Source organism: Eulemur rufifrons, chromosome 7 (genome assembly GCF_041146395.1).
Source record: "Eulemur rufifrons isolate Redbay chromosome 7, OSU_ERuf_1, whole genome shotgun sequence".
Classification (NCBI taxonomy): domain Eukaryota; kingdom Metazoa; phylum Chordata; class Mammalia; order Primates; family Lemuridae; genus Eulemur; species Eulemur rufifrons.
In genome coordinates, this window is record NC_090989.1 from 258,052,378 (window position 1) to 258,077,183 (window position 24,806).

General features: G+C 41.4%; 1 protein-coding gene across 1 annotated transcript; it reads right to left on the reverse strand.

The window, feature by feature from the left end:
- Window positions 1-2,848: 2,848 nt before the first annotated feature.
- ALDOB (aldolase, fructose-bisphosphate B) lies at window positions 2,849-16,415 on the reverse strand. Its single transcript, XM_069476640.1, has 9 exons — window positions 16,331-16,415; window positions 11,740-11,861; window positions 10,777-10,988; window positions 9,833-9,887; window positions 8,858-9,018; window positions 7,828-7,911; window positions 6,386-6,560; window positions 5,770-5,969; window positions 2,849-3,226 (listed from the first exon to the last, which is right to left on the reverse strand). Exons 2-9 carry the CDS (start codon window positions 11,849-11,851, stop codon window positions 3,131-3,133), a joined length of 1,095 nt encoding a protein of 364 aa, XP_069332741.1. The 5' UTR covers window positions 11,852-11,861; window positions 16,331-16,415; the 3' UTR covers window positions 2,849-3,130.
- Between the last annotated feature and the right edge of the window lie 8,391 nt (window positions 16,416-24,806).

Here is a 24,806-nt window from a genome sequence, read left to right on the forward strand (position 1 = left end):
AATATAAGGAGGGCGATAAATTGAGATTAAAGAAAAATTAGAGTATTTTCCTGTTCTAAAAAGATAGCCAGTTGAGGGAGAGTCTGAAGAAAAAGAGCAGGAGGAAAATTGATTAAGTTACTGGATAGGATAAAATGAATTTTAGCAATAATGGAAGGATTTTCTTTGGGGACTTTCCTCGAATTTGAGAGAGAAGGAAAGAGGACAGATTTAGTGTCTGGTTGGGGGAGGGGAAATTGAATTAACTTGAGATGACCCATTTAAAAAAATAGTTAAACTCATGGTTTGAGAGTCAGGGAAGGAAGAGGAGTAGACATGGTTGGGATAGAGTTAGGGGCCTTGTCAGTGATAAATGTTTGAAGGACCAGCTGGAGAAAGTGGGAAAGGGAAACAGAAGCTTGGGAAGAGTTTGTGGGATTTTGTTTAAGGCCCAGCTGATTCCTTCTGAGAATTAACATGGAAGAATTTTGAAAGAAAATTAAGTTTAAAGTAGATGAAGCAAATTAATAAAATTTCAAAATGAGCAGGTAAAAGGAGTCTTTGGTAGCAAAACGATATAAAATCACTATAATAACTCCATTTCTCTGTAATTTTGATGAGTGAGGCATTTCACGTTCATCCGTCTTCCTGAAGGAGGATGTTATCAGCAAATCTAGGGGCATATACAGTATACCTAGTGGAGCACAGTGCTTGGAGAATAAATTTCAATCCATTTTTTAAAAAATCCAGTCCAAATATTCCAATCATTTTTTTTAAGCTGCTGTTCCCAGTCAGTATTTGATACCTTTGACATTCCTTCTCTACTTCCTTCAAAAGTGTTTTGTGGCCTCAGGTGGATGATGAGGGTGGATTGATTGGCTTCTTTTTCATTAAGGCCATCTCTATAATCCTGATGCATGGACAAACAAAAGAAAGAAACATTTACTTTTCCTGCACAAGTGGTACAAGTCCAATTAACGTGTATTTTTAAAATACCTGTCAGGTGCTATGTTAATTCTATAAGTATTGCTATGTTAGTTAATTCTATAAGCCTTAGTTGCACAGCTGTGTCAAGTAATCCTTTATCTTCAAGGAGACTTGGGGAATGAATAGTAAGCCATATGTAATCATAAAGATTGGGGGAAATCACCTAACTTTCCAAAACACTGAGTTTTTATCAACTCTGCATTTTCCACAAATAAAACATGGTTTGTGCCTCTTGCCTGTGTTGTTTCCTGTCCAGAAGCCACGCTTTATGAATGGGTTTCTCATGTTAGTCCAATGGCTAAGGTAAACCTCCACATCACATGACAGTCATTGCATCCCTGTAACCAAGAAGTGCACTCTGACTTCTTTGGTAAATTCCCCCAGGGCCAAACCAGGGTAGGACAAGGAAAAGTTGGAAGTGGCTGCAGAAAGATGTCTTGACCTTGAATATCTTAGGAGAGCAGAGTAGATTTCTCTGACACCCGAGACCTCAGGCTACAGCCTATCCCCAGTGGTTCTGAACTGCCAGAAGAATTAGTGCTATGTTTAGAAGGTGCCCTATTTTTACGTGCCCCAGCACTCAAAGGGGTGAGTCTGTGTGTGTATATCTCTTCTTGAGAACTAGGTGAAGAAGAATCTTGAGCTTTCATTTGTTGCAAGTGCTTGCCTATCAGATTGCAATGAAACAGATTTTGTTAGGGTGGTAAATGGCTACATTATGTAGAGTCTTGTTGTTTTCCCTAAAGATATCATGTCCACTCACCCCCACCAACAAAAGGCTGGATGTTGTGTTGGATTGGTATTGGAGACACTTAGCTTGCTCCCAGCTCCCTTCTAATCCTCTACATCCAAAAAGTAATTTCCAGGAATGCTCTTCCCATGTTATTCCTTGCTTAAAAGTTATCCACATTTTCCTTTTTCTCATTACTTCAAAGCAAGACTTTCCAAAAAAATCTCTGCCCCTCCCCCATGCCATTCCATTTGGCCTCACCATTCCAGGCTGACTTCCCACAATTCCCTCAACAGAGTCTGTACTCTACTCAGGACAAATAAATTCATGTTCATTCCCACTCAAGTGCCTTTACCATTCTTCAAGAGCCAGCTAACAAGGAACAAATATAACCAATATCTATTCACAATTCATGTATCTGGCGCTGTACATAAAATATTGCTAGCCCTCACAACAACCTTGTTTTACAGATGTGACAACTGAGACTCAGCGAGTAAGTATTTTTCTCAAGATCGTATAACTAGTCATAAACTGCCAGCAGGTCATCCTAGCTCCTCTGTAAAGCATTCCTTCTCTTTTGATCTCAGTACCAAGCCTGTGCCACTGCAACTTAGCACATTATTGTATACCATTTTATTTGTTTCCTAAGTGTGCCCTTGTCTTCCTCATCTCAATGGTAAGCATACAAGGACCATGCAGTATCTTTACAGTGCTAAGCATACAGTAGGTGCTGCGTGAATACTTGCTGACTGATTTTATGTTTGTTCATGTGTATTAATGCCCAGTACTGACTACTTAGACTAGACTTAGACTACTTAGACTATAAAAGGCTTAGGATGGCTTTAATTTTCAAATGTCCTCAAACTTGAAATTCAGATTGGTAGTTCTCAAACCTGGCTGCCCTTGGAATCATTGAGGAAGCTTTAAGAAATCTGATAGTTAGAGGATTCCACACTCAGAGTTTCTGATTTAATTGGGCTAGGGTGTGGCCTGAGCATCATCTGGGTTTTCAAAATTTTGCTATTTGATTCCAGTCAGTAGCCAAAGTTGAGGGTCCTGACCATTAACACCAGTCATGTGTAGAAGAGTCAAAGGTAATGAAATGTACTGAGTCCTTCAACAAGAGCAGAAAACTGAAACCCAATACCAGCGGAAGGTTTATAGAACATTTTATTTCTTCTTAAGGTTGCAGATTTCTCCTTCCCAACCTACCACTGCTAAGATTGCACTTCTCTACTTCTCTACACTCAGCTTTTGAGGTATTGCGTTTGATTTGGTTTTTTTCTCGTATGTTTAAGATTAACATGTTTTGTGTTTCCAGCAGTTCCAATCTAATTTTTTCTCATTTCCAGTGTTGGTCAAAAGGTCGTTCCCTTTCAGCCCTCCGACTGAGACACCTAGAAGCACTGGAGCCAGGCTGGCGGGCGTCAGGTCCTAGTAGGTATAGCAGGCCGTGAAGAGAGACTGGGTGGATGCGGCCCCAGAAGAGCCCGTGTGAACATACTGTCCTGTGGCTGCCTGGCGGTTAGCCTAGAAGACAAGTGTGAGACAGGAGATAGTTAGAGTATATGCAGCCCCACTGTAACCCTGCCTACTTTGCATGGGAAACCAGCCACACCTTCATTTGGATTTTGTTCTCCTTACAGTGATGTTGCTAAATATTGCTGCCCACAGACACCATCCCCTTCTTAATCTCCCTTTTTTTTATACTAGTTTACTGATCATTTCCTTGGCAAACCTGAGGTTTATATCAGTTTGTATCAGTTACTGGGAAAAATCTCTTTTCAGTACCAATAATGTTGCAACAACAGTACTAGATAGAAATTAAAGTTGAGAAACTTATCACTAGTATAGTACACTATAGCAAAAAAAAAGTGTTTATTTTAAAAATATTTCCATTTTCTACCTTTATTTGTCCACAAGAATATGTAAATTTTATGTAGTTGTTATCATAGTATCATTTGATTCCCCATGTAAATTCCAATTAAAGGTAAATTCAGAATTATGAAACCTAGCTATTGCTTATGAAACCATAGCAATACTCAAATGCCTCTCAGCACTACCACTTCTTCCAGTTTCTGTTGCTATTGTCCATTCTCTCCAGGACTTATTTCTACATCTCACATTAGTGGTTCTCCAAGTATGTTTCATAGACGACCAACATCATTTAGGAGCTTGTTAGAAATGGAAATTCTCTGGCCTCACCCCAGACCTCCTGAACTAGAATCTTGGTGGTCTGGTGAGGCCCAGAAATCTGCATTTTAGCAAGCCCTTCAAGGGGTGGGGGTATAAAAAGAGGTTGGTTAATGGGAACAAAAAGACAATTAGACAAAAGGAATAAGCTCTAGTGTTCCATAGCACAGTAGGGTGACTATAGTTAAAAATTTATTATATATTTCAAAATAGCTAGAAGCAAAGATTTGGAATGTTACCACCACAAAGAAAAGGTAAGTGTTTGAGGTGATGAATATCCGAATTACCCTGATTGATTATTACCCATTGTATGCATGTATGAAAATATCACAGGTACCCTATAAATGCATACAATTATGTATCAATAAAAACATCAGCACACTTGAGCTTGAGAAGTGGCATCCTGGATGATAAACTCAGCTTCCTATCTGACCTGTACTTTCATAATCCCTCCAGCATGTGAGCTACCTCTCCCTACCCCATCAGCCACACACCAAGGTAAAGCACTAACTCGAAAATCTCACACCTCTCTTATGCCCCTGAGATGATTTTTTTAGCTTCCTTTAGGACTTCATCAGCACACTTCTGACTACACTCGATTCCTTGACCAGCCCCCTCTATGGTCAGCAGGCTGATTGAAGCTATCACTAAAATTTGTCACTCTTCTATCTCTCTATTAAACTTTTACTCATCTGCCCTGCTGTTCCCCATTCAGGCTTCTCTGAATCTTCTTCATGGTTTAGAGAGAAAGCTGTTAGGAAAATTCAGGAATGAAGCTAACATACCACAAACTCACTCTTATTTCAGTTGTACCTTACTTGATGCTTGGCTATAATGTCTGGCCACAATATCTGGTCAATTTCCTAGCAAATTCCGTCAATAGCTATTCTAACCTTTCCCACTGTCAGGATTAAAATCTCTATTTCTTTATCATTCTCAGCCCTCACTGTAATAAGTCATCAACTTCTACATCCCTTCACTTCTACAGAGCTGATTCCAACCCCATTCTCTTTTTTCCTTTCTGTCTATTCCCTCCTTTTTGTCTCTAAGATCAACTATGCCACTTATATTTAATATTTAGTCTCATGCAGCCCCGTTTCTTCTAAGTCCTTCTCCCCTCAATTATCTCCACTCTCCAGGTCTTTACTCTCTCCTCTGGCTTCTTTTGCTTTACTTGTAAACATGCCAAGCTCTTTCCTATTTGTCTAAACTCCAAGTTCCCCGGGCACCATGGCTATGTTTGATTTGTTCACCCCCGTCCTTGGCTCATAGAGGGTGTTAAAAAAGTAATGGTTACTAGTTGAATAAAACATTTTTTGTTTCTTATTTCTCCCGGTAACCTTTCTGGGTCTTTTCCTGACACACTTCTTGAATGAGCACCTTTCTTCTTTTCTTTCTATTGAAACCAGTTTGTTGACGGTCACTGATATGCCCCTAAATGCCAATCTTAGTGCCTTTTCTCAGCCTCTGTTTTGAATCTCTCTGTAGCATGTTATTATTGACCCCTTGAAACTCTTTAATCTTTGTTCCCAGAACCCTTGGTTCATCCTGTCATCTAATTGTGGCTTTTCTTCTTCATCTTCCCAAAATGAAAGGTGTCCTAGGTTCAGTCCTTGGCCCTCTTATCTTCTTCCCTCTGCAATGTCTCTGTTGAAATTGTCCTTCAACCTGCTGTCATCAACTATGCTACCAGTGTGGATAATGCAAAACTCTCTCTCGCCCCAATCCTCTTACTGAGCCCCAATGCCACACTTTCAAATACCCAGCAGACACCATCTGTAGATACTTTCATGTGAAAGTATCTTCATGCTTCTTCCTGTGAAAAAGTCAAGCCCCAAGTATGAACTTGATCAAGTAGATAAGAGGTAGCAGCGTCTTACCACGGCCCGCTTCATAAAAGCCTCCTGGGTGGCCTTCTTGTTTGCAGCCTTGCCACCCCAGGCTGCCAGTGCGCTGGCCTGCAGGGCCCGTCCGTAAGAGAAACTTAGTTTCCAGGGCTTTGGTAGGGGGCAAAGGTTGATAGCATTGAGGTTCAGAGTAGCATCCTCTTCACTCATGCCGCCAGACAAAAAGCAGATGCCTGGTAGGAGAGAAGCCATTCCACTCTATTAGTCCCAGCTATGTGCCCCGCTTGAGAAAGCAAGCAGTGAGCCGAAAAGAAACGTAATCCCTCAATCTTTTCTCTGCTTGATTTGCGTGGGACTGGGTCAGAGAAATCAGTTTACCTTTGCTGAGGCTAGTTGGGCTAAAGAGAGAAAGGTTTTAAATAAGTAAAGAGGGCAGTGCAATGTTGAGGAAATACATGGACTGTGTGCATTTGGACAAACTCAGGATGCTCGGCATCTTGGAGTGGGAGGGGAAATGTTGGCTGCCTGTGAGATAGCAGAGGTCTGTTTCACAAATAGAAGCAGACTTCTGGGCAAACACAAATGCTTGTGGTGCTCCTTCAAAGGATGAGGGCTAACACCTCGAGTCAGGGAAGAAAGAAGGCCCTACCAGGAACAGCTGCAGGAACAGTACGGTGGAGAGCTGTGACGGTGGCCATAGCCACTTGTTCTGGAGTATACTTCTTGGTGCAGGCATGACCAGCAGTCACCATGTTGGGCTTTAGCAAGGTGCCCTCCAGGTAAACATGATGGTCATTCAGGGCCTTGTAGACAGCAGCCAGGACCTGAAGGAAAGAAGTCCAAACAGGTGAAATGTAAAGCTAGTCTTAGAGACACTTGACCTTAGCACTTCTACACTACAGGGATGCAGGATGAAAGAATTCCCATTTTGGCCAAAGTTTCCAAGCCAGCCTCTTGACCTCATCAGGGACATGTGTTGCAAACAATAGCCACTGAGCACAATCACACTGGCCTATCCCCACAACCCCTAATCTATTACAGCTGCTCCATCGCATGAACTATTGTCATGGCTCTGCTTCCTGGAGGCCCTTCATTCCTTTCTTCCCATTACTCCCTTGGTCAGTGTCATCCCCTCTTGAGATTGCCTTGATTTTGCTAGTGGGGGACATCTAAACTGGCCTCCACTCTCCATCCCCACGGAAGCTGAGTGGTCATAAAAGTATACATTTTAGAGGCCAGGTGCAGTGGTTCATGCCTGTAATCCTAGTACTTTGGGAAGCTGAAGCGGGAAGATCACTTGAGCCCAGGAGTTTGAGACCAGCCTGGGCAACACAGCAAGATCTTGTCTCTACAAGAAAAATTTAAAAAATTAGCCGTGAATGGTGGTGCACACCTGTAGTCCCAGCTACTCAGGAGGCTGAGGCAGGTGGATAGCTTGAACCCAGGAGTTTGAGGTTGCTGTGAGCTTTGATAATGCCACTGCACTCTAACCCAGGCAACAGAGTGAGACCATGTCTCAAACAAAACAAAACAAAAAAACAAAAACAAACAAAACCCCCAAAAAAACATACATTTTAGAGACAGAAGTGCTTTTAGATCTCATGCAGCCCACATAACTTTGCAAGTGGAGAAACTAAGGTCAGGTGACATTATGACTCTCTTTCTCTCCATGTATGAGAACCACCCTCTTTTAGATATACTGTGTCTAATTTAGAAAGTCAAATGTGAATACTTTCTAATTACATTTTCTTATATGAGTCTCATATCTTATTTTTAAATTTCTTAGTATACACATAATAGAACTGAGGTCCAAGAGAGATAATATCATTTGCTCAAGATCCCACAAGTGGAGAAAAGTGGATTCCCCAACCCAAGTATTGGTATTGCAAATCTTGTGCTTCTTCCATAAGAAGCATTCCATATACCAAAAAACTGAAGGATTGATAAGCACTTCCTTACCTTCTCAATGCTATGTAATGATTCTAACCTAAAGACTATTGCAAATGTACAGCTGTTATATGTTAAGTAACAGCTGCTACTTAAAAATAAGATTTATCAAGTAGAATGGGGACTTTTATATTTAAGACTTACCTTCTCGGTAACATACTGGCACTGTTCCAGGTCATGGTCTCCATCAGGAATTACCTCTGGCTCAACAATAGGTACTAGCCCATTCTAAAAGGAAAAGTGGGGAGAAAAAGTGAAGCTGTGCTCACTGTGATCCTTTCCTTAGGAGGAGCTTCAACAGTTGCATTGGTACAAAGTGAAGCCCTTATGGAGAAATACTATATAGGTGACTTAAAAACAGTGAAAAGAAATTGATGGAGTATCTAGTGAGTATTTGTGGCTTAACCAAGAAAGAACAGTGAGGTTTAAAAAAAGCTTTTCAGAATGGGGTAAAAAATAAATACAAATCCTGTATACAGTATTTGTAAATATACAGAAATTATTCTATATTTTTTATTAATACTACAGACTATTCTAGTGGCTTCAATACCTAGCTGCCACACTTTTAGGGCACTCATGCTTAAATCACTAAGAAAGAAACTTCTAGTGTGGGTTAATGAAGGAATTCAAGCAGTGTTTACAGTTCTAATTGGGAATCTCCAGGTGCCCGCAACTCCAGTAGCCCCAACATAGGACCTACAGAAGCAAATCAGACTTAACTTGGACCCAGAGTCACCTCAATATGTGTTGGAAACTTTAGCTCAGGTCACCATCCTGGGAGAAATTACTTGGATTGGAACTCGGTCAGAGCTACCACCCTCCAGCGGGGGATCCAAGAGAGTCATATCTTGGACCTTATGGAGTATAGACAAGTAAGTGGCCTGTCCTCATGAGCTTGACCATTTTTGAGGCAGCTTATAGAGCTTCAGCAGAGGGCATCAGTTGATGACATTAGCCTTTGAATTCATAGCTTATAGTTGAATTCACAGTTAGGCTCATGGGACCAAATCTTTCTCTACCATACTGGGCTATAGCAAAAGTAGTGAAAAATGACACTAGAATATACCAGTGAGGGAAGAAGAAGGCTCATGTGCAGTTATGGTAAAATTGAAAAGAGAGACTCTGAAGAAAGCTCCAGCCCACTGTTTTCCAGCCCTAGGGGGAGGCAGAGCACCTGCTGACAGATGCTGGCGTAGCGGGCCAGGGCATTGGCATTTTCCTGGATGGCGAGGCTGGATGGACACTGGTCGGCAATCCTCAGCACAGCACGCCACTTCCCAAAGTCAACGCCGTCTTTCTTGTACTGAGCACAGCGCTCTGAGAGGCCATCAAGCCCTGCAAGTCACAAGAGAGAGAAAGGCTTCTTTGCACCCCAGTACCTGGTCCATGGGGCCTCTGACAAAGTGGAGGAATTCTCCCTTGGCTTAGCTTTGGGTCCACAGAGTTGAGGACTGAAACCCTCAAGCATATAAACGTTAATCACAGTACTGGATCAAAAGACCTAGCATAAATAAATATGGTTTTGTTGTGCATATTGGCTACTTCATAAGTAGAATAGAGGGAACCAATAGTTAATATCATGCTCATTTTACAGATGTAGAAACTGAGGCTCTGACTGGTTAAGTGACTTTACTGGTTAAGTTTGAACAGCTAAAGAATGATAGGACTGAGATTCAAATTCTGCTTAGCTAACCCAGTTAATACTTGTTCTCTTGGGCAGTGAAATATCTTGCAAAATTATCTAAGTAGCATGTGATAGAAACAGGATTCAAACCCAGGTGTGTCTGAACCCAGAGCTTGGTACCTTTCCTCTACTATTTCTAGACTTCTTTCTAAAAATAATGGTTCCAGGTACAGAGTACTTTCTCTGTGCAAGGTACTGTGGTAAGCACTTTATGTACATTGTCTAATTTAACCCCCACAATAGTTATCCCACTTTAAAGATAGGAGAACTGAGGCTCAGAACATTTAAGTGACTGTCCCAAGGTCACACACGTTATTAAGTGGAGGAGCTGTGATTGCAAACAAGGTCTGCATGGCTCTAAGACCAGTGTTATATTGATATTTTCTTTGCCTTTGCTCCCTTCTTTACTTGCCTTCATTCCTAGCGCACATTGGCATGATTCATATCAGCAGCCAATATCCTTACCTTGAATAGTGGTTTCTTTGTTTGTTCCTGCAAGGGGAGCACCTCCTTGGTCCAACTGTGGATACAGATATTAACAAGTAATTAGCAGGTATCAGATGTCAGTAAGACACAAGCAGAATTCCTGGTGCTAACTAATAGTTGACATCTTTTACAAACCAAGGAATTGAATGAAAAAGTGTACTAGTCATTGTGGGAACACAATTCAGTCCATAGCAGACGGGAAGGTACCTGGAAGAAGCAATGTGAGAGTGTCTAGCCTGACATTTACTGAGCATCTGCACATACCAGGCATTGTGTTTGTACAGAGGTAAAGAAAATAAGGATGCAGCCTCGACTCTCAACATGGAAGCTAATGTCATGAGCCCAAGAGTTAGATAGTCTGAACTGGCTCTAACTTTGCCTTGCCACGTGGGCAGGTTACATTCAGTTTTTTCATCTGTAAAATAAGGGTAATAATTGAGTCTACCTCCAGAATTGTGAGGAGGATTAAATGAGTGCTTGGAATTGTAAGCACCATACAAATACTAATTTTTACTCTTGGGAAGTTCATGTGCTACTAGAAGACCAAGTTAGAATACAGAACAGTAAGTGCTTTAATTATAATAGCTACCATTAAATGAATAATTGTTATGTGATAGGAAATGTTTTAAAAACTCATTTCATTCTTTTAAGACCATTATGAACTATGCACTATTATTCTCTTTGAAGAAATGAGAAAATTGAGATGTCAAGGTCCCTGGTAGAAAACTTGGTTGGAAAAATAGTGCACTGGAGGAAAATGTCTAGAAGAAGATCTGGCTCTCAGTGGGAAGATGATGATGGAAAAGAGTGAGAGGAGAAATGAAATGATGAGAATGTTTGGTGTGTCGGCCTTGCCCTGGCCATTGTGCTGGGAGTTTGCCCAGGACACCAGGCAGAGGTGAGGCGTGAATGGAAGTATTCACCTTGATTCCCACCACGATCCCCTTCTCCTTGAGGATGTTTCTGAACAGCTTTCCCTGGCTGTCCTTCTGGTAGAGGGTCTCATGGAAGAGGATCACTCCCCCGATGCTCTGGTTGATGGAATTGTCCACGGAGAAGAGGATTTCTCGGAACTGCCGGCGGTTTTCCTCGGTGTTTTCCACCTTGATCCTCTGCAGACGGTTTCCCATGGTGCCTAAGGTGGGCAGGCCAAGGGCAGCATGAAGGGCAAGCCGGGGCACCTCTGTGACCCTCACCAGGGTGGGAGGATCTTCAAAGCTCCTGCCTCGTTTTTTGCCTCCCAGGGAAAGACCCTGGTTACTGCCAGTATGCTGGTTAGGAGGTGTATGAGCTGGGCGTGTGGGGGTCAGTGTGGAAGCCACCATTGGGTCCCATGGATATGCAAGGCCCTCAGGTCTCTCTGTCCTTCCCCTGCTCCAGTCCGCAACCTCACTGCATGTGCACACAGTGGAAGGAGGGATAGAGCAGACTCTTGACTTCTCTGACTTCCGTGGTTTTATGATAGTCTGTGCCACTCTACCACAGCTCTCCCTTGTGCCAGCCTGAGAGTCTCTTAGCTGTAAGCCCTGCCTCATTCTAGATGCAGATACCTCCCTGCCCTTCCTGACTCAGATGACATTAAACTGGCTTCTCATTAGCGGCAGATGGTGCACCTGACCTCATCCTGGCCTTGCTACAGGCTGGTTTCAAAGACCCCTGACAAGAGGCCTTAAAATGAAAAGCTTGAGCCTCTTTCCTTGGTCAGGAATCTGCCTGCTAAAGCTAGGGGACTCCAACAGTCTACGCTTCCTTCTTCTGCTCTTGCTCCAGTGTACATAAATCTTTACTTCCTCTGAGAGGAAGGAGAGTAAGATTATCCAGTTGCGTTTGCTAAGGGTAGAAACAAGAGTACACTGTTCTATCATGTGGCTCACTCTTACACTCACCTACAGATTCATCTGCAGCCAGGATCCCCTTTCCATTGGCAACAATGCGCTGGGCGATTTCTGAGAGCTCCTTCTTCTGCTCTGAGCTGAGGGCTGGGTATTGGTGGGCCATGGTGACAGGTCTGGAAAAGAGTGCAGGAGAGTCACACCCAGAACTGGAGCTGGCTCAGATGGATTCATGACCAAGACAGTTGGGAGGGCAGACAAGCCGTGCGGACCCCTCTGATACCTCTGGCCTATTTCGACAGCTGGATAAATAAATGAGATCTGTTTTGTTCCCCCTCATCTAAGTAGTTGCAATTAGCCATATGGATGAGGTTCTTCACGGTGATCCTAAATGAAATTCCAGACCTTTGGGATCATTGATCGTGAGATTGAACCAGCTAGTTAGCTACCTACTAAAAGCTGACAAACAGAGGAACTGCAGTAACGGACTATTTCTCTATTCTGTGTATTCCTGGTGCCATGGGGGTGCCCTGGGTGGCATGAGGCCAGGACAGTGAGACTCTTGGCCTCTGTGGTTATCCTCTACTTTGCTCTGTTAGCCTGTAGTCCCAGCAGATTATTCTCCAGACAATAAGTTTGAGAGGAGACATCTATACTCAGCCTTGAAGTTACCCTCTCTTCGGCTTTGGGCCATAGAGGGTGTGCTGCAAGATTCCTTTTTCTTATATTCAGCCGTCTATGAAACCACTTGGGGCAGACCAGGGAGGATTTTTCCTAAATGCCTCTGGGCTGGGGGTTCTCATGTCCTCTGAGCATGCTGAAATCATATCTTGATCCCTGCTCCAGCTTAACTGCTTTAGCAAGGAGAGTCTCTGGCTCAAAGACCCCCTACCCAAGCAGCTTCCTCAGCAGTGGTCCTCTGAAGGGGATCATTGCCCCTGTTCAGCTGCCACTTTGGGTTAGTTTTGACAATGCAAGCCCATAGGGCTTTGGGTGATTTTTGCATAGGTTGGGCCATCAAAGAAAAAAAAAAAAAAAACGATAGTGAAGGTTATCTTGAGTAGTTTCCTATCCAATCCTGTGGTCTCTTTCTTCTTCTGTCTCCTCTTCCTGCAATAACTCAATGCAGGGTGGGTGTCCCATGCCTACATACTACTTCCTGGAAGCCCAGGGACCTCAGTTCTCATTTGATACACTCAGCAATAAAGTAATCAGAGCAGGTATTATCTTATTGATTAATAGCAAACTAAGACTTAGGGAAGTTGTTTGACTTGCCCAAGGTCCCAGCTGGGATAAGGCAGAGCTCCCTACCCAGTCATGATTTGTCCTCAAGACAAATCCATTTCTCCACATTTTCTGTATTCCTTCAGGGCAAGCTCTCAATCTCCTGTCCCTTGATATAAAGAGTCAATGGCTACTGAACTAACTCATGAGAAGGTATAATTGATAACCTCATTGTTGCCACTCACCACTTCAACAGAGGTTCTTGTCTTAACCCCCCAAAATGGACCTGCAATGCTGTCTGTTGGGTGCTATGACAAGCTAGTGGACAATAATTTCTAGAGAAGATGATCTTCCAAAGCCCCATCACATTCCTGCCACCAGCAGATGGTGTTTATTGTTTACATATTAGCTTCTAATATTGGAGTCAGGAATTTTTAGCTTTCAACCTGGCCTCCAGATCTTCATGTGGACAAAAGCCAACCTGGGAATGGTGACCTGCAGACCAAGGTGCAAATTTTACTTTCAGTTGAGGTAGTTGCACAAAGTTGTTCACAATTACCAAAAAATAAAGACGTTTTCTTAATAAAGCAAAAAGAAAAAACAGCCCAATTATAAGTTATCATTTATTGTCAAGCACTCTGCTAATTGCTTCACATGCACTATATAATTTATTCTTCATAATAATCCCAGGAGGTGGTTGGGCTCTCCCCGCCCCCATTTAATACATTAGGATAGAAAATAAGAGAGTTTCAGTTATTCGTCCAAGGACAAATAGCTAATAAAGCACAACGATGGGATAAGGGGCAGTACTCCTTTCTATTCAAGGGAAAGAGTAAGTTTTGTAAAAAGAATTAGCCTTTGGATGACTCCTAATGTCCTTGATGACACCCCAGAGTGCCATAGGCTGCTGGTCATTGCACCACTGATGTTACCAATTCATAAACATCTGACACATTCATTCACATAGAGGTTTGCTGCTAGTAGATATGATAGACCTGGGATCAAGAACCAGCTTTGCTCACCCTAGCTGGAACCTTGAGCAAGTGAGGCAACTTCACTGATCTTAGTTTACCATGAATTAAATAGTGATAATAACTGCTCTGTTTGTCTCGTTGCCAAGTGACTCAAACGCAACCTGTGAGCACCCTGCTCACTGTAGTTGCTCAAAATATATTTGTTGAGTTTTACAATAAACGTAAAGATGCTTTATTATGAAAATGCAAGGTATTACTATTTCTCTCTTTTTTTTCATTTAAAAAAAAACAATCACCTAATGAACCTCCCTGTTTCTTTTTACTACCTGTTTATAAGCTGTTTTCTTCAATCCGGGTGTGCTGACTTAACCAGAATAACAGAGAAAAGGTCAGTTTACTGTTTACAAGAAGTTAAACTTCTACAGAGAGATTAAAGGTCTGTACTACATCAGCACAAATGTGGCCTCTCTGTTAATCATAAAACAGTGTCACAGGCCAATGTTCACCACTGGGAGACAGGCCAGCCTGGGATGGGTAATGATTCCTATGCCCCTAAGCCTCTGCTCACTGAGGTCTCAAGCCAACTTTGTTAACTGAAAAAAAAGCAAGTTTCAGAGAAGTATGCAATATATACTATCATCTTAGTTTTTAAATAAAAAAAAAGGTATACGCACATACTGTTTGTGTGTCTACATAAACAAAGAGTAACCACCCTGGGGTTACGTGCGGAGAATGGGATAGGGTGGAGAGACTCCCACATTTCACTTTATACATTCTTTGTAATGGTTGATTTCTTAATGAACAGGTGTGTGTGTGTGTGTGTGTGTGTGTATAATTTATTACATTATATTTAAGAGGCAATATGTATACAAATCTGGGGGAAGATTGTGAGTATTAATGGTAGAAGATAACCACAGAAAAACAGAGGTACAAGTGACCTCAGAGATATTTGTATCAACCCTGTCACCTTAGAGATGAGGAAACTGAGGCCCAAGGAGACAATATCTGATGTACCTTCTAAGGTGTGAAGTTTGAGGAGCGCAAGTCACATCCTACTGGCTCATGACTTGGAATCCTATTTCTAATCCTTCAGCAAATTAGCAGATAGAACCCTAAGCTGTGGTTCTTTCTGCTTTCCTCAAAGAGGTTCTGTGAAAAGATGATTATTTGCAAAATATGGATATTTAACTCCTGAAGAAATATTAATATAAAGCAGCAGAGAATCTATTTGCTTCTCTATGAGTGGATTTTTAAGGTAAACATGAGGGATTTTTTCATTGAAAGCCTATGATTGCCAGGCACTATAAGCAGCCTTTTATATATGATGCTTGAAGGTGTCCACACAGTCATCACTCACCCTAATGCCCCAGTGACAAGCACAGGGAGATGACCAAGGGCAGTCCTAGGGCAGCCTGATCCCCAGTGCCTTGGATGGGGAACATGTGGAACAGCCCAGAAAGGGACTCGAGTAGCATTCTTTCCTTTAAACTGGCACCTAAGCCAAAGGAACTTTTAGGTTTTCTGCAACTGTACCCCACTCCCCGTCCCAGCACCTCCAACTCCAACCTGGGACTGGGTGTTTCCCAGATGTGCCTTGGCTAAAATGATGACTACTGTACCAGCAGAGCTCAAGCCCCTGCTGCATGCATTCAGATTGCCTAATAGAGCACAAGGTAGCCATTTAAATAGAAGTTCATAAAAAAGGCAACATAGCCTCACAACATGTCTAATTTTCAGATAGTAAAGCAAACATACCAAAATACAACACCTTCTGATTCCTAATATCTTAAGCTGTAGCGTCTTCACAGTATTTGGTGCTAGTAGGAAATGTTCTAGAAAGTGTCAAACAAGAGGAGGGTTTGAAAATTCATAATCAAATGAAGACTGTGCCCTGTGAAGTTTCCAGCCCTGTTTCATTTCCTCTTGTGAGCAGTGGGTGAAGCAAAGGGCAACACACTCCAAGGGTTCATTTCTGTGACAAAGAGACTTCAGTGCTAGTATCAGTAGGAGTGGGAAGAGAATGTAGAAAATGACATAAGGCAATAAGATATGTAAATAAATCACTGAAATAAGTAGTTGTTATGAAAAGAGAGAGTCGAAATGACCAGGAATCTCAAAAATTGATTAGAACCTAACCAAATAGGAGTGTTCAAGTTGTTTTGCCTAGACCAAAGACTCAGAAGTGCCTCATACAGGTAACACATGTAACCGGCAATCAATCTTGAGTGTTTTGCCACAATACAAAAAACTAGGAAAGGTATGAATGGGCATTTGTGCTCAGAGAGAGAGAAATAATCATTTTAGCAGATCCGTCAAGTTTTCAGCCACTATCAAGTTTTTCCTGAAAACAAAGGCAGATAAACCTTCCCCTCTACAGGCTTAGTGCTATCATTAACCCCTTATTTACTGGTGCAGTCCAGGTATACAACGGAAGTTTTTTTACTTACAGTTTGGGAGAGAAGAGTTCTCTTGGATATCAGAAGCTGTGAGTGAGGCAGCAGCTGCCAAATAGGATGGATATTTGGGAACACAGAGTTTTTATAGACTTCTCATCAAAAGTTTTTTTTTTTTTTTTTTTTACCTTTCGCCCTTCCCTTCCTACTTTGACCTAGTAGGGAGGTGTTTATTCAATAACCCTGATTGGCTCATAAATAGCCACTCCTTATAATCATGCTTACCCACTCCTTATGCTCATAGAATGTTAAAGCTGCAAGGACTGTCTTTAGACATGTAGTTCCTAATCCAGACCCTCCATTTTATAGATGAGGAAATTGTGGATTAGGAAATTCTCCAAGATCAGGCAGCTAGTGAATGACTGCACTCCTCGGTTCATTAAGGAATGCTGGGAAGAATATTAGCTTAGCTCTAGCATTTACTAAACATATGGCCTTGGTTAAGTTTATTTTTTTAATTCTATGAGCCTTAATTTTCTCCTCTATAAAGTGGGCTCTCAACTTCATAGGAGCATTAAACGAGTTTGTAAAGTGCCTGTAAGCAATAGGCATTCATGAATCATTATTTCCAAATTAGGCAAGAAATGGTATATTTTCATTATTTATCTTCAATGACAAATAATGAAAATATACTAACTAGTCATTAGTAACTAGTTCCAACAATTTATTCTATAACTTATGGTCAAATTTAAATGCTCTTTCATTGAAATAAATAGACCCTGAATCCTTGAATTTCCTATGTGTAGATTTTATCTTGATAAAAAATAAAATTCAAAACATTCTATTAAAAAAATCATTGTCTCTACCATCCTGCCGAATGTCCCAAAACAAAACTGGGCTCCCTAATTGTATTTAATGCCGGAAACCACTGTTTTTCATTCTCAATCTCTTTCAATTTTTATATTTTTGTGTTCAAAATTGGTAAAGACTAGAATTAAACTCAAAATGGTTGATCTAAGCCATCAGCATCCTCCAATATGGCACTGTTTGGGTGTGGGTTCATTCTACAGGTTTTTCCCTTGAGTATTAAACCAAAATCTAATTCAAGAAAAGGTAAAAAAAAAAAAAAATGTTATGTGCTTCCAAGGCAGATAAAGAGCGAGGCAAATAAAAGGGGGAAATGATGGAATGAGTATGATTACAGAAAAGTGTAAGTTTTCAGGAACATGTTCCTTTGAAATAACTAAAACATTCCACCTGCTGAGAGATGCTACTAGTATTAGTACTAATTATTCTTGTTATAACCATGACAATAACAACAATAATAGCTATCTTTTTTCGAGGTTCTATAATGTAACTGGTTCTTTTCATACATCATCTCCAATCTCAGCACCTCTCTGAGGAAAGGTTTAATACCCCCATTTGATGCATAGGAAGCTCTGGTTCAGAGAGGGCAATTAACTTGTCCAGAGTCACAGGACAGGTACCTGGACAGTCTCTCTTGTTCCAAGTCAGTGGTCCAAAGCAGACCTACTTACATTTTGGTGACCAGAGACTGCACAGATTAGCTCTTTCTGTTCCCCTCTCAGCAGTTTATAACCTTGGACATTAAACTTTCGTTAGTCAGGAAAGAATGACTTGCGTCGGCAGACCTAGTGTCCCCAGTCTTTCTGGGCATCGTTTCACGTGAACAACAGCCTGGCCAGGGATGTCATGTCAGAGGAGTATGAGCACTCCCACCCCTGAGTGTTGTCACCTGCTGCTATTCCTGTGGCATCAGCACTTGCTCATCTTGAGAGCTTGATGTGCAACTGAAATTCAAAGTTCAGAAAGCAAAGCTAAGGACTTACTGGAGTTTAGAGAAACAGTAACTCCTGACCAACACAGACTGCTCACAGGGTTTTTATTCTCATTATTTTGTTTTGCTTTTTTAAAATCTCCTAACTCAGTAAAATGTCCAAAATTGCAAAGAGCGTGGGACTTGGAGGCTGTGGAACATTCGGGAATCCCCCAACCTCTTTGGTCCACAGTTTTCCCATCTGTAAAATGGACTAGTAGTAAGTCCAGCCAAAACTGATCATGAAGCTTGAATAAAATAATACATGACAAGGGGCCTAGCACAGAGTAGGTTTTCATTAAATAGCTAGATCCTAATGTATTAATATAATTTTGGTTTAGGGGCCTCTGATTGCAGAATCTTTTGATAGGTGATACGATGACACCATTTGTGATCATTACTGTGAATACTTCCAACAACTGCCTAGCTCCACTCCATACCCCATTCTAGATACTTCTGGTTTGAATGTGATATCTACATAAGTCAGTTGACAAGCCATGAGTTAAATGTATTAATGCACAGCATGAGGTCCAAGTCCACATGCAAATTTGTACATACAAGTAAATCTCACATATCATAGAGTTACACTCACTATAGAATTAGTAACACTATAGAGAAAGAACTTTTATAAAAAGAGGCCACATCTACACAATGCAGTTGGAAGAATCATGGTTGGCATTTTAAAATATCTTTTCCAAACTGTGGTGCAGATATTTCTTTATTGTATTGCAATCTGCTTTGGTGGTTGGGATTGTTTCAGGACCCTGAAATCAGCAGTCATTATTCCAGTCTAGAGATACACCTCTGTTATCTCTGCATAGTTCATAAAGTTTCTTTTCAGCTTAAGTGGGTAAGGCATTTTGTTAGCTATGGAGACTTTTTGTAGAGGATACAAGATAAATAAGACTGGCCTATTCCCAAGAAACTTACAATCTAAGGGATGAGGAGAGGGTTGAGGAATCAAATCAAATCAAATCAAAGAGAATGTATATAAAAGTATCAAGAGATTGTTGCTGTGGTGGTTGTTACTGCAGTATTCATGGAAGACCCCATGAAGTAAAATGAAAAAAAAGTCTAAATATTCAGATTTTTACATGGCCAAGTCATGCTTCAATAGCATTTGATTCAACTCGTCATACCGTAAGAACTATGAGGGCAGTGACGTCTCACCACTGTCACCCCAGTATGCAGCACCACGCCTAGAACACAGGAGGCACCCAACCACTTTCGTTGAATAAATGGATCAATAAATACATGAGTATCAATATGAGTATACATTAGTGTCAATCTCAGAAAACTCTGGAGTAAATGGCTTATAATTCTCATCTCTGGGAACTTCTGATTAATAAGAATATGAACATTACTCTCTTCTAAAACTATACTAGGTTCTGAAAGGTCTTCTATCATTGTTTATTTGGAATTTCACAGGAATCTAGTCTTCAGTCCCTCTCAATTATGCACAAGAACCACAGCCTCCCCACTTTTTAAAAAATTATGATAAAAGGCACATAATATACAATTTACCATCTTAACCATTTTTAAGTGTCCGGTTTAGTAGCATTAAGTATATTCACTTTGCTGTGCAACCATTCTCCTGCACTTTTTTCATCTTGCAAAATTGAAACTCTATATCCATTAAATAACAACTCCCTATTCCCTCTCCCCTCCACCTCCTGGCAATCACCATTCTACTTTCTATCTCTATGAGTTTGACTATTCTAGGTACCTTATGTAGGTGAATCATACAGTTGTCTTTTTGTGACTGGCTTATTTCACTTTGCATAATATCCTCAAGGTTCATCCATGTTGTAGCATGTCTCCAAACTTCCTACATTTTTAAGGCTGGATAATATTCCATTGCATCTCTATACAATGGAGACACCACATTTTGTTTATTCATCTGCTGATGGACACTTGGGTTTCCTCCACCTTTTGGCTATCATAAATAATGCTACTCTGAAAATGGGTGTACAAATATTTTTTGAGACCCTGATTTAAATTTTTTTATGACTTTATTGAAATAGAAATTATATACTATAATACAATTCACCTATTTAAAGTGTGCAATCTAATGGTTTTTTTGTAAGTTCACAGAGTTAGAGCATTAAATGTCAGTTTGTGAGAGAGATGCAGTAGGTTGTTAAGCAGCTCAGAATCTGAGGATATACATATAGTTTTAAAGCACCAGAATGAAGGTCAAGGGCAACAGCCATTTGGGTGCAGCAGACGTGAGAAGAGCAAGGAATTCCCTTCCACTTCCTCATGGTAATTTTTCAGACACTCCTCATTGATAAGAAATCTGAACTCTGTATATTCGAGGAAGACTGGAGTGCCTGTGCATGTTCGAGTATCCAGGGTAAGTAAATTTAAGAATATCCAAACTCTGTGGCTTAGCAATATCCCCTTGAGATTAGAAAGTAAAATTGAAACTTGAAATGTGATGCAGAACTTGAGGATTTCCTTGTCTGAGGAAATGCGCACGTGTAGGCAGAGCACCGCAGAGGCAGAGTGAATAAGAAAGTATTCCACGATTATTGAGTGACCAGTATTATCTGACAGGAAAGAGTTACGCTGTGGCCCAAAGCGGCCACCAATCCCCCGTGTCCCCACGTTCCCTCACACTGCGTTGTTTACTGCCTTGTGAGTGCTCTCTCTTTGCCTTTTGCTCAATCATCTCAAAGTCCTGTTTTTCCCTCACTATCTAATCAGGTTGCTCATTACTTATGTCATTTATGACCCCAGCATAGCAGGTCTTTCACTGTTCCTTATCTCTTTGGCAAAGCTCTTTGGCTCTTAGATGAGAAGGCCTTGTCCACCAGTGGGACAGGTCCCAGATGAGGAGGCACATGGTGTCTGGGTGGTGGGTCCAGTTCTTCTCTTGACTGGCCCTGAAACTGGCTAAAGTCACTTCTGCCGTCCTCCTTCTCTAATGTGTAAAGTGGGCCCAGTAATACCACTCCTGGCTAACTTTACTACGTTGTTGCATTGATCTAATGGTATCATCTACATGAGTGCTTTGAAAACTTATTATAAAGCCCTAGATAATTGTAAAGAGTTATAAACCATGTTACTTCACAGGAGTGGACATTACACTGCTCCTGTGACATGTGTGCACACGTACACACACAAGTCTGAGATTCAGAAAACAAGGTTCTGGCCCTAGCTCTGCCCTTAGTAGCTACATGGCATTGCCCATGGGAGGGCATTACCATTTGTTGAGCACCTGTTCCTTACAGGGACTTTTCTGGGCACTTCACATAGAATATGTCATTTAATCCCCACTACATCAGCAGAGTAGGCATTATTTTGGAGAGGAGGAAGATGATCTGTTATCTTGCCCCAGGTCCTACCATTACATTAGTAAGCAGCAGGGCAGGGACTGAAACACAAATCTATGACTCTAAAACCACTGGGACCTTGAACTCTTCATCTACACAGCAAAGAAGAGTCTTTTCTTCCAAAATTGCACATTTTTGAGATACATGGTTGTCCTAGAAAAAAGTAAATGATCTTAAGCAATAATATAATAAACTTGGATTAGAACATAAAATGTTTTCTTTTAGGAAGAACTATTGGTGTGGATTATTTAGTGACTCTTACCTAGAGGTCTCCACAATGCTGGCATGTATGAAAGAAACAGGTGGTTCTAACCCCCTTGCCTCTTTTTATCCTATTCTTTGGGTTTGCTTCATCCTATCTCAGCACCCTTTAGGACTGAAGGATGCCAGTCTGACCAGATCCAGAAGAACACTGTGCTGGAAGGCTGATAAACAGCCCCGAATGGAGAGAGCAAGCACTAGCAGCACATGCAGAGGGTGGGCCAGTCCACTGCCTAGTGGCCCCCTTAGTGCCACCTTCTCTCCCACAAAATGAAGAGTAGGGCCACTAAGTCTGGGATAGCTAATCCAGTCACCTATAAAGTCAACCCTCTGCCTTTCTGAAGGTCCAGCTACATATTTTCTTGGCGAGTCAATATAATTAAGTCATTAAAAATTCGGACTTTGAAGTCAGATGGAACTTGTTTCACATTCCAGCTCAGAGCTTTCTGTCTATGTTACTTTGGGCCAATTCTCTAAACTTTTTGAGCCTCAGTTTCCTCAGTGGCAAAAGGATAATAATAAACTTACCTGACACTGTTTTTGGAGGATTGGGTTGAATGATGAATTAAAGGGCTAAGCGTAAAGCCTGGCAAAAGACAAGCACTGTTGGCGTCATTGTCGTTATTCCTTTCTCCTCTCCATGTTCTCCAAATCCCCCTCACCCTCTCAATCACTGAAGAGAAGTCATTCCAAAAGTTTTGCTCCAACTTCATTATCTCCTCTGTCCTTCATCTGGAATCCTCCTGTCCCACTCCCAACCTCAAAATATTTATCTATTTATTATGCAGAAACTTGAGCTGGACCCTGAGTCCATTTCAAAAGTTGCATACCCACCCCCAAGAAGAGCTTCTCCCCCTTAAAGATTAGTGGAGAGCTGTAAATAAGTAAATACTTTCTCCCCTGTTACATGAAACAAACGAGAGTATAACTTATACACAGAAAGCAATAGAGAGAGATAGAAGCAGGTTGGAGAAGAATGGAGGAAATGGCAATATTATCTGTGGAAAGTATAAAGGAGAATGAAAGAGGAGCAATGAATAAAGACATGAGGGTTTGCATCCACTCTTGCAGAGTCAGAAGCAGATTGAGCAGCAGGAAGGTCCAACCAGGCGAGCAGACAAGCTGACCTAATTAGCAACCCTCCACACACCATGCAAGGTGCGGGCTGGCCTGCACCAGGGCATGCCTGTCCTCTGTGGCACAGCTGACTCCTAGGCGTGCTGGGGCTGCCTGCTTGGGTTGACAGATGGAGGTGTAAATAAGAGGCTGGAACAAGTTATCTCTGTGGCAGGGAGCCCAGGGGAGGTTTGCTTCCAATCACTGGCACCTCAGCAGGAGGCTGCATGCAGAATGATCATGACCGGACAGCAGATGCCCCGGCTGCCCTGGAGGGGGAAAAAAGGATTCACTCTCTTTTAATCCTTTTCCTACCCCAGTCCCAGGGCAGGCCTGCCCTCTTCACCACTCTTTTTGGTGGGTCTTCTTTGGGCCATTTGCCAAGTGAGAACAGAGACGCTCCGATCCCAGGGAGGAATGTAAAAGCTATTACTTTAAAAAGCGGGAAGAATAAAAAGGTAGTTATTTATTAAAAGAACAATTATATTTTATACCAACTGACCCAGTAATTCCACTCCTAGAAATCTACCCAAAAGAAATGAAAACATACATCCACACAAAAATATAGCAGTATTATTCATAATAGCCCAAAAGTGGAAACAAACTAAATTACCATCAACTGACAGATGGATAAATAAAATGTGATATATCCATACAGTGGAACATTATCCAACCATAAAAGGAATGAATTACTGATACATATACTACAACATGGATGAACCTTGGAAACATTAAGCTAAATGAAAAAAGCCGGACACAAAAATTCACATACTGTACAATTCTGTTGATATGAAATATCCAAAATAGACAAACCAATAGAGACAGAAAGTGTATTAGTGGTTGCCTAGGTCAGGTGGGGGAGAGGGAATGGTGAATGACTGCTAATGCACATGGGATTTCTTTTAGGGGTGACAAAATTGTTCTAAAATTAGACTGTGGAGATGCTTGCCCAGCTTTGTAAATCTACTGAACACCATTGGATTGTATACTTTAAATGGGTAAATTTTATGACATGGAAATTACATCTCATAAAGCTGTTAAATGAATAAGTAAAACATATATATATATTCTGGAATGTCATGGTTAGAGAAAACAAACGGCTACCTCTTGCAAGAGCTCTTGCTCACAGTGTGTGCAGATGAATTTGTTCTTCCAGCCCTTTTTCCAGTGTCCTCTTCCCTCCTCCAACCCCTAAAAGCACAATCTCTGAGATTTTCTTCCTCAAGATGCATACACTCTCCCTTTCCATTTAGGTCTCGTAGGGAAGAGAAGGCAAGACCACACATAAGTATGTGTAACTCAGATCTCATCTTGGCTCTTCTCGTCCTTTTAGACCCAGATAAGATTGGCTAAATCCTCCATTCTATAACCTCCACAAATTCCAATGCCTTCCCCCAGTTTAGGAGACATCCCAAAGGTAGTTATTAAGGTCACTTTGGCTCAGAGCTTCTCATTTCACTGAATCATCCCCAGTGCACCAGCCCTGACCATGCCAGGATGGGAAACTTGACTCCTTTATTTGATTTCCATAAAAACCAAAAACAAACAAAAAAACAATTTTACTTGCAAAAAGCCTTTGTGTAGACATAACTAAAGGTTTACAAAGAGAAAGGGGAATTGCATGTCATCAATAAAACAATTTAAAATTGAACATTAGTCATCTCTATTCCTAAAAGCCCTTTGAAACACCCCTCCATGAGTGGGATGCTGTGAATGGGGTGTTCCATTCACTGCTTCAAACTCTACTTCTTTTCCTTCCCCTCTCATCTCTCCTCCTCACCTCTTCATTTACAGACTTCACTTAGAGAGCTGAATTGCTTTTTCTCTACTAGGTAAACTCCCCAACTCACCTCTAAACCGTGTATCTCTAAACAAATCAACTTACTGGGCTATGAGACAAGGCCATCTACTGTGCTAGCAACAAGCCACTCATGGAAACCTTGAGGCTTCCTGTAACATGTTCCACCTTCCTTAAATG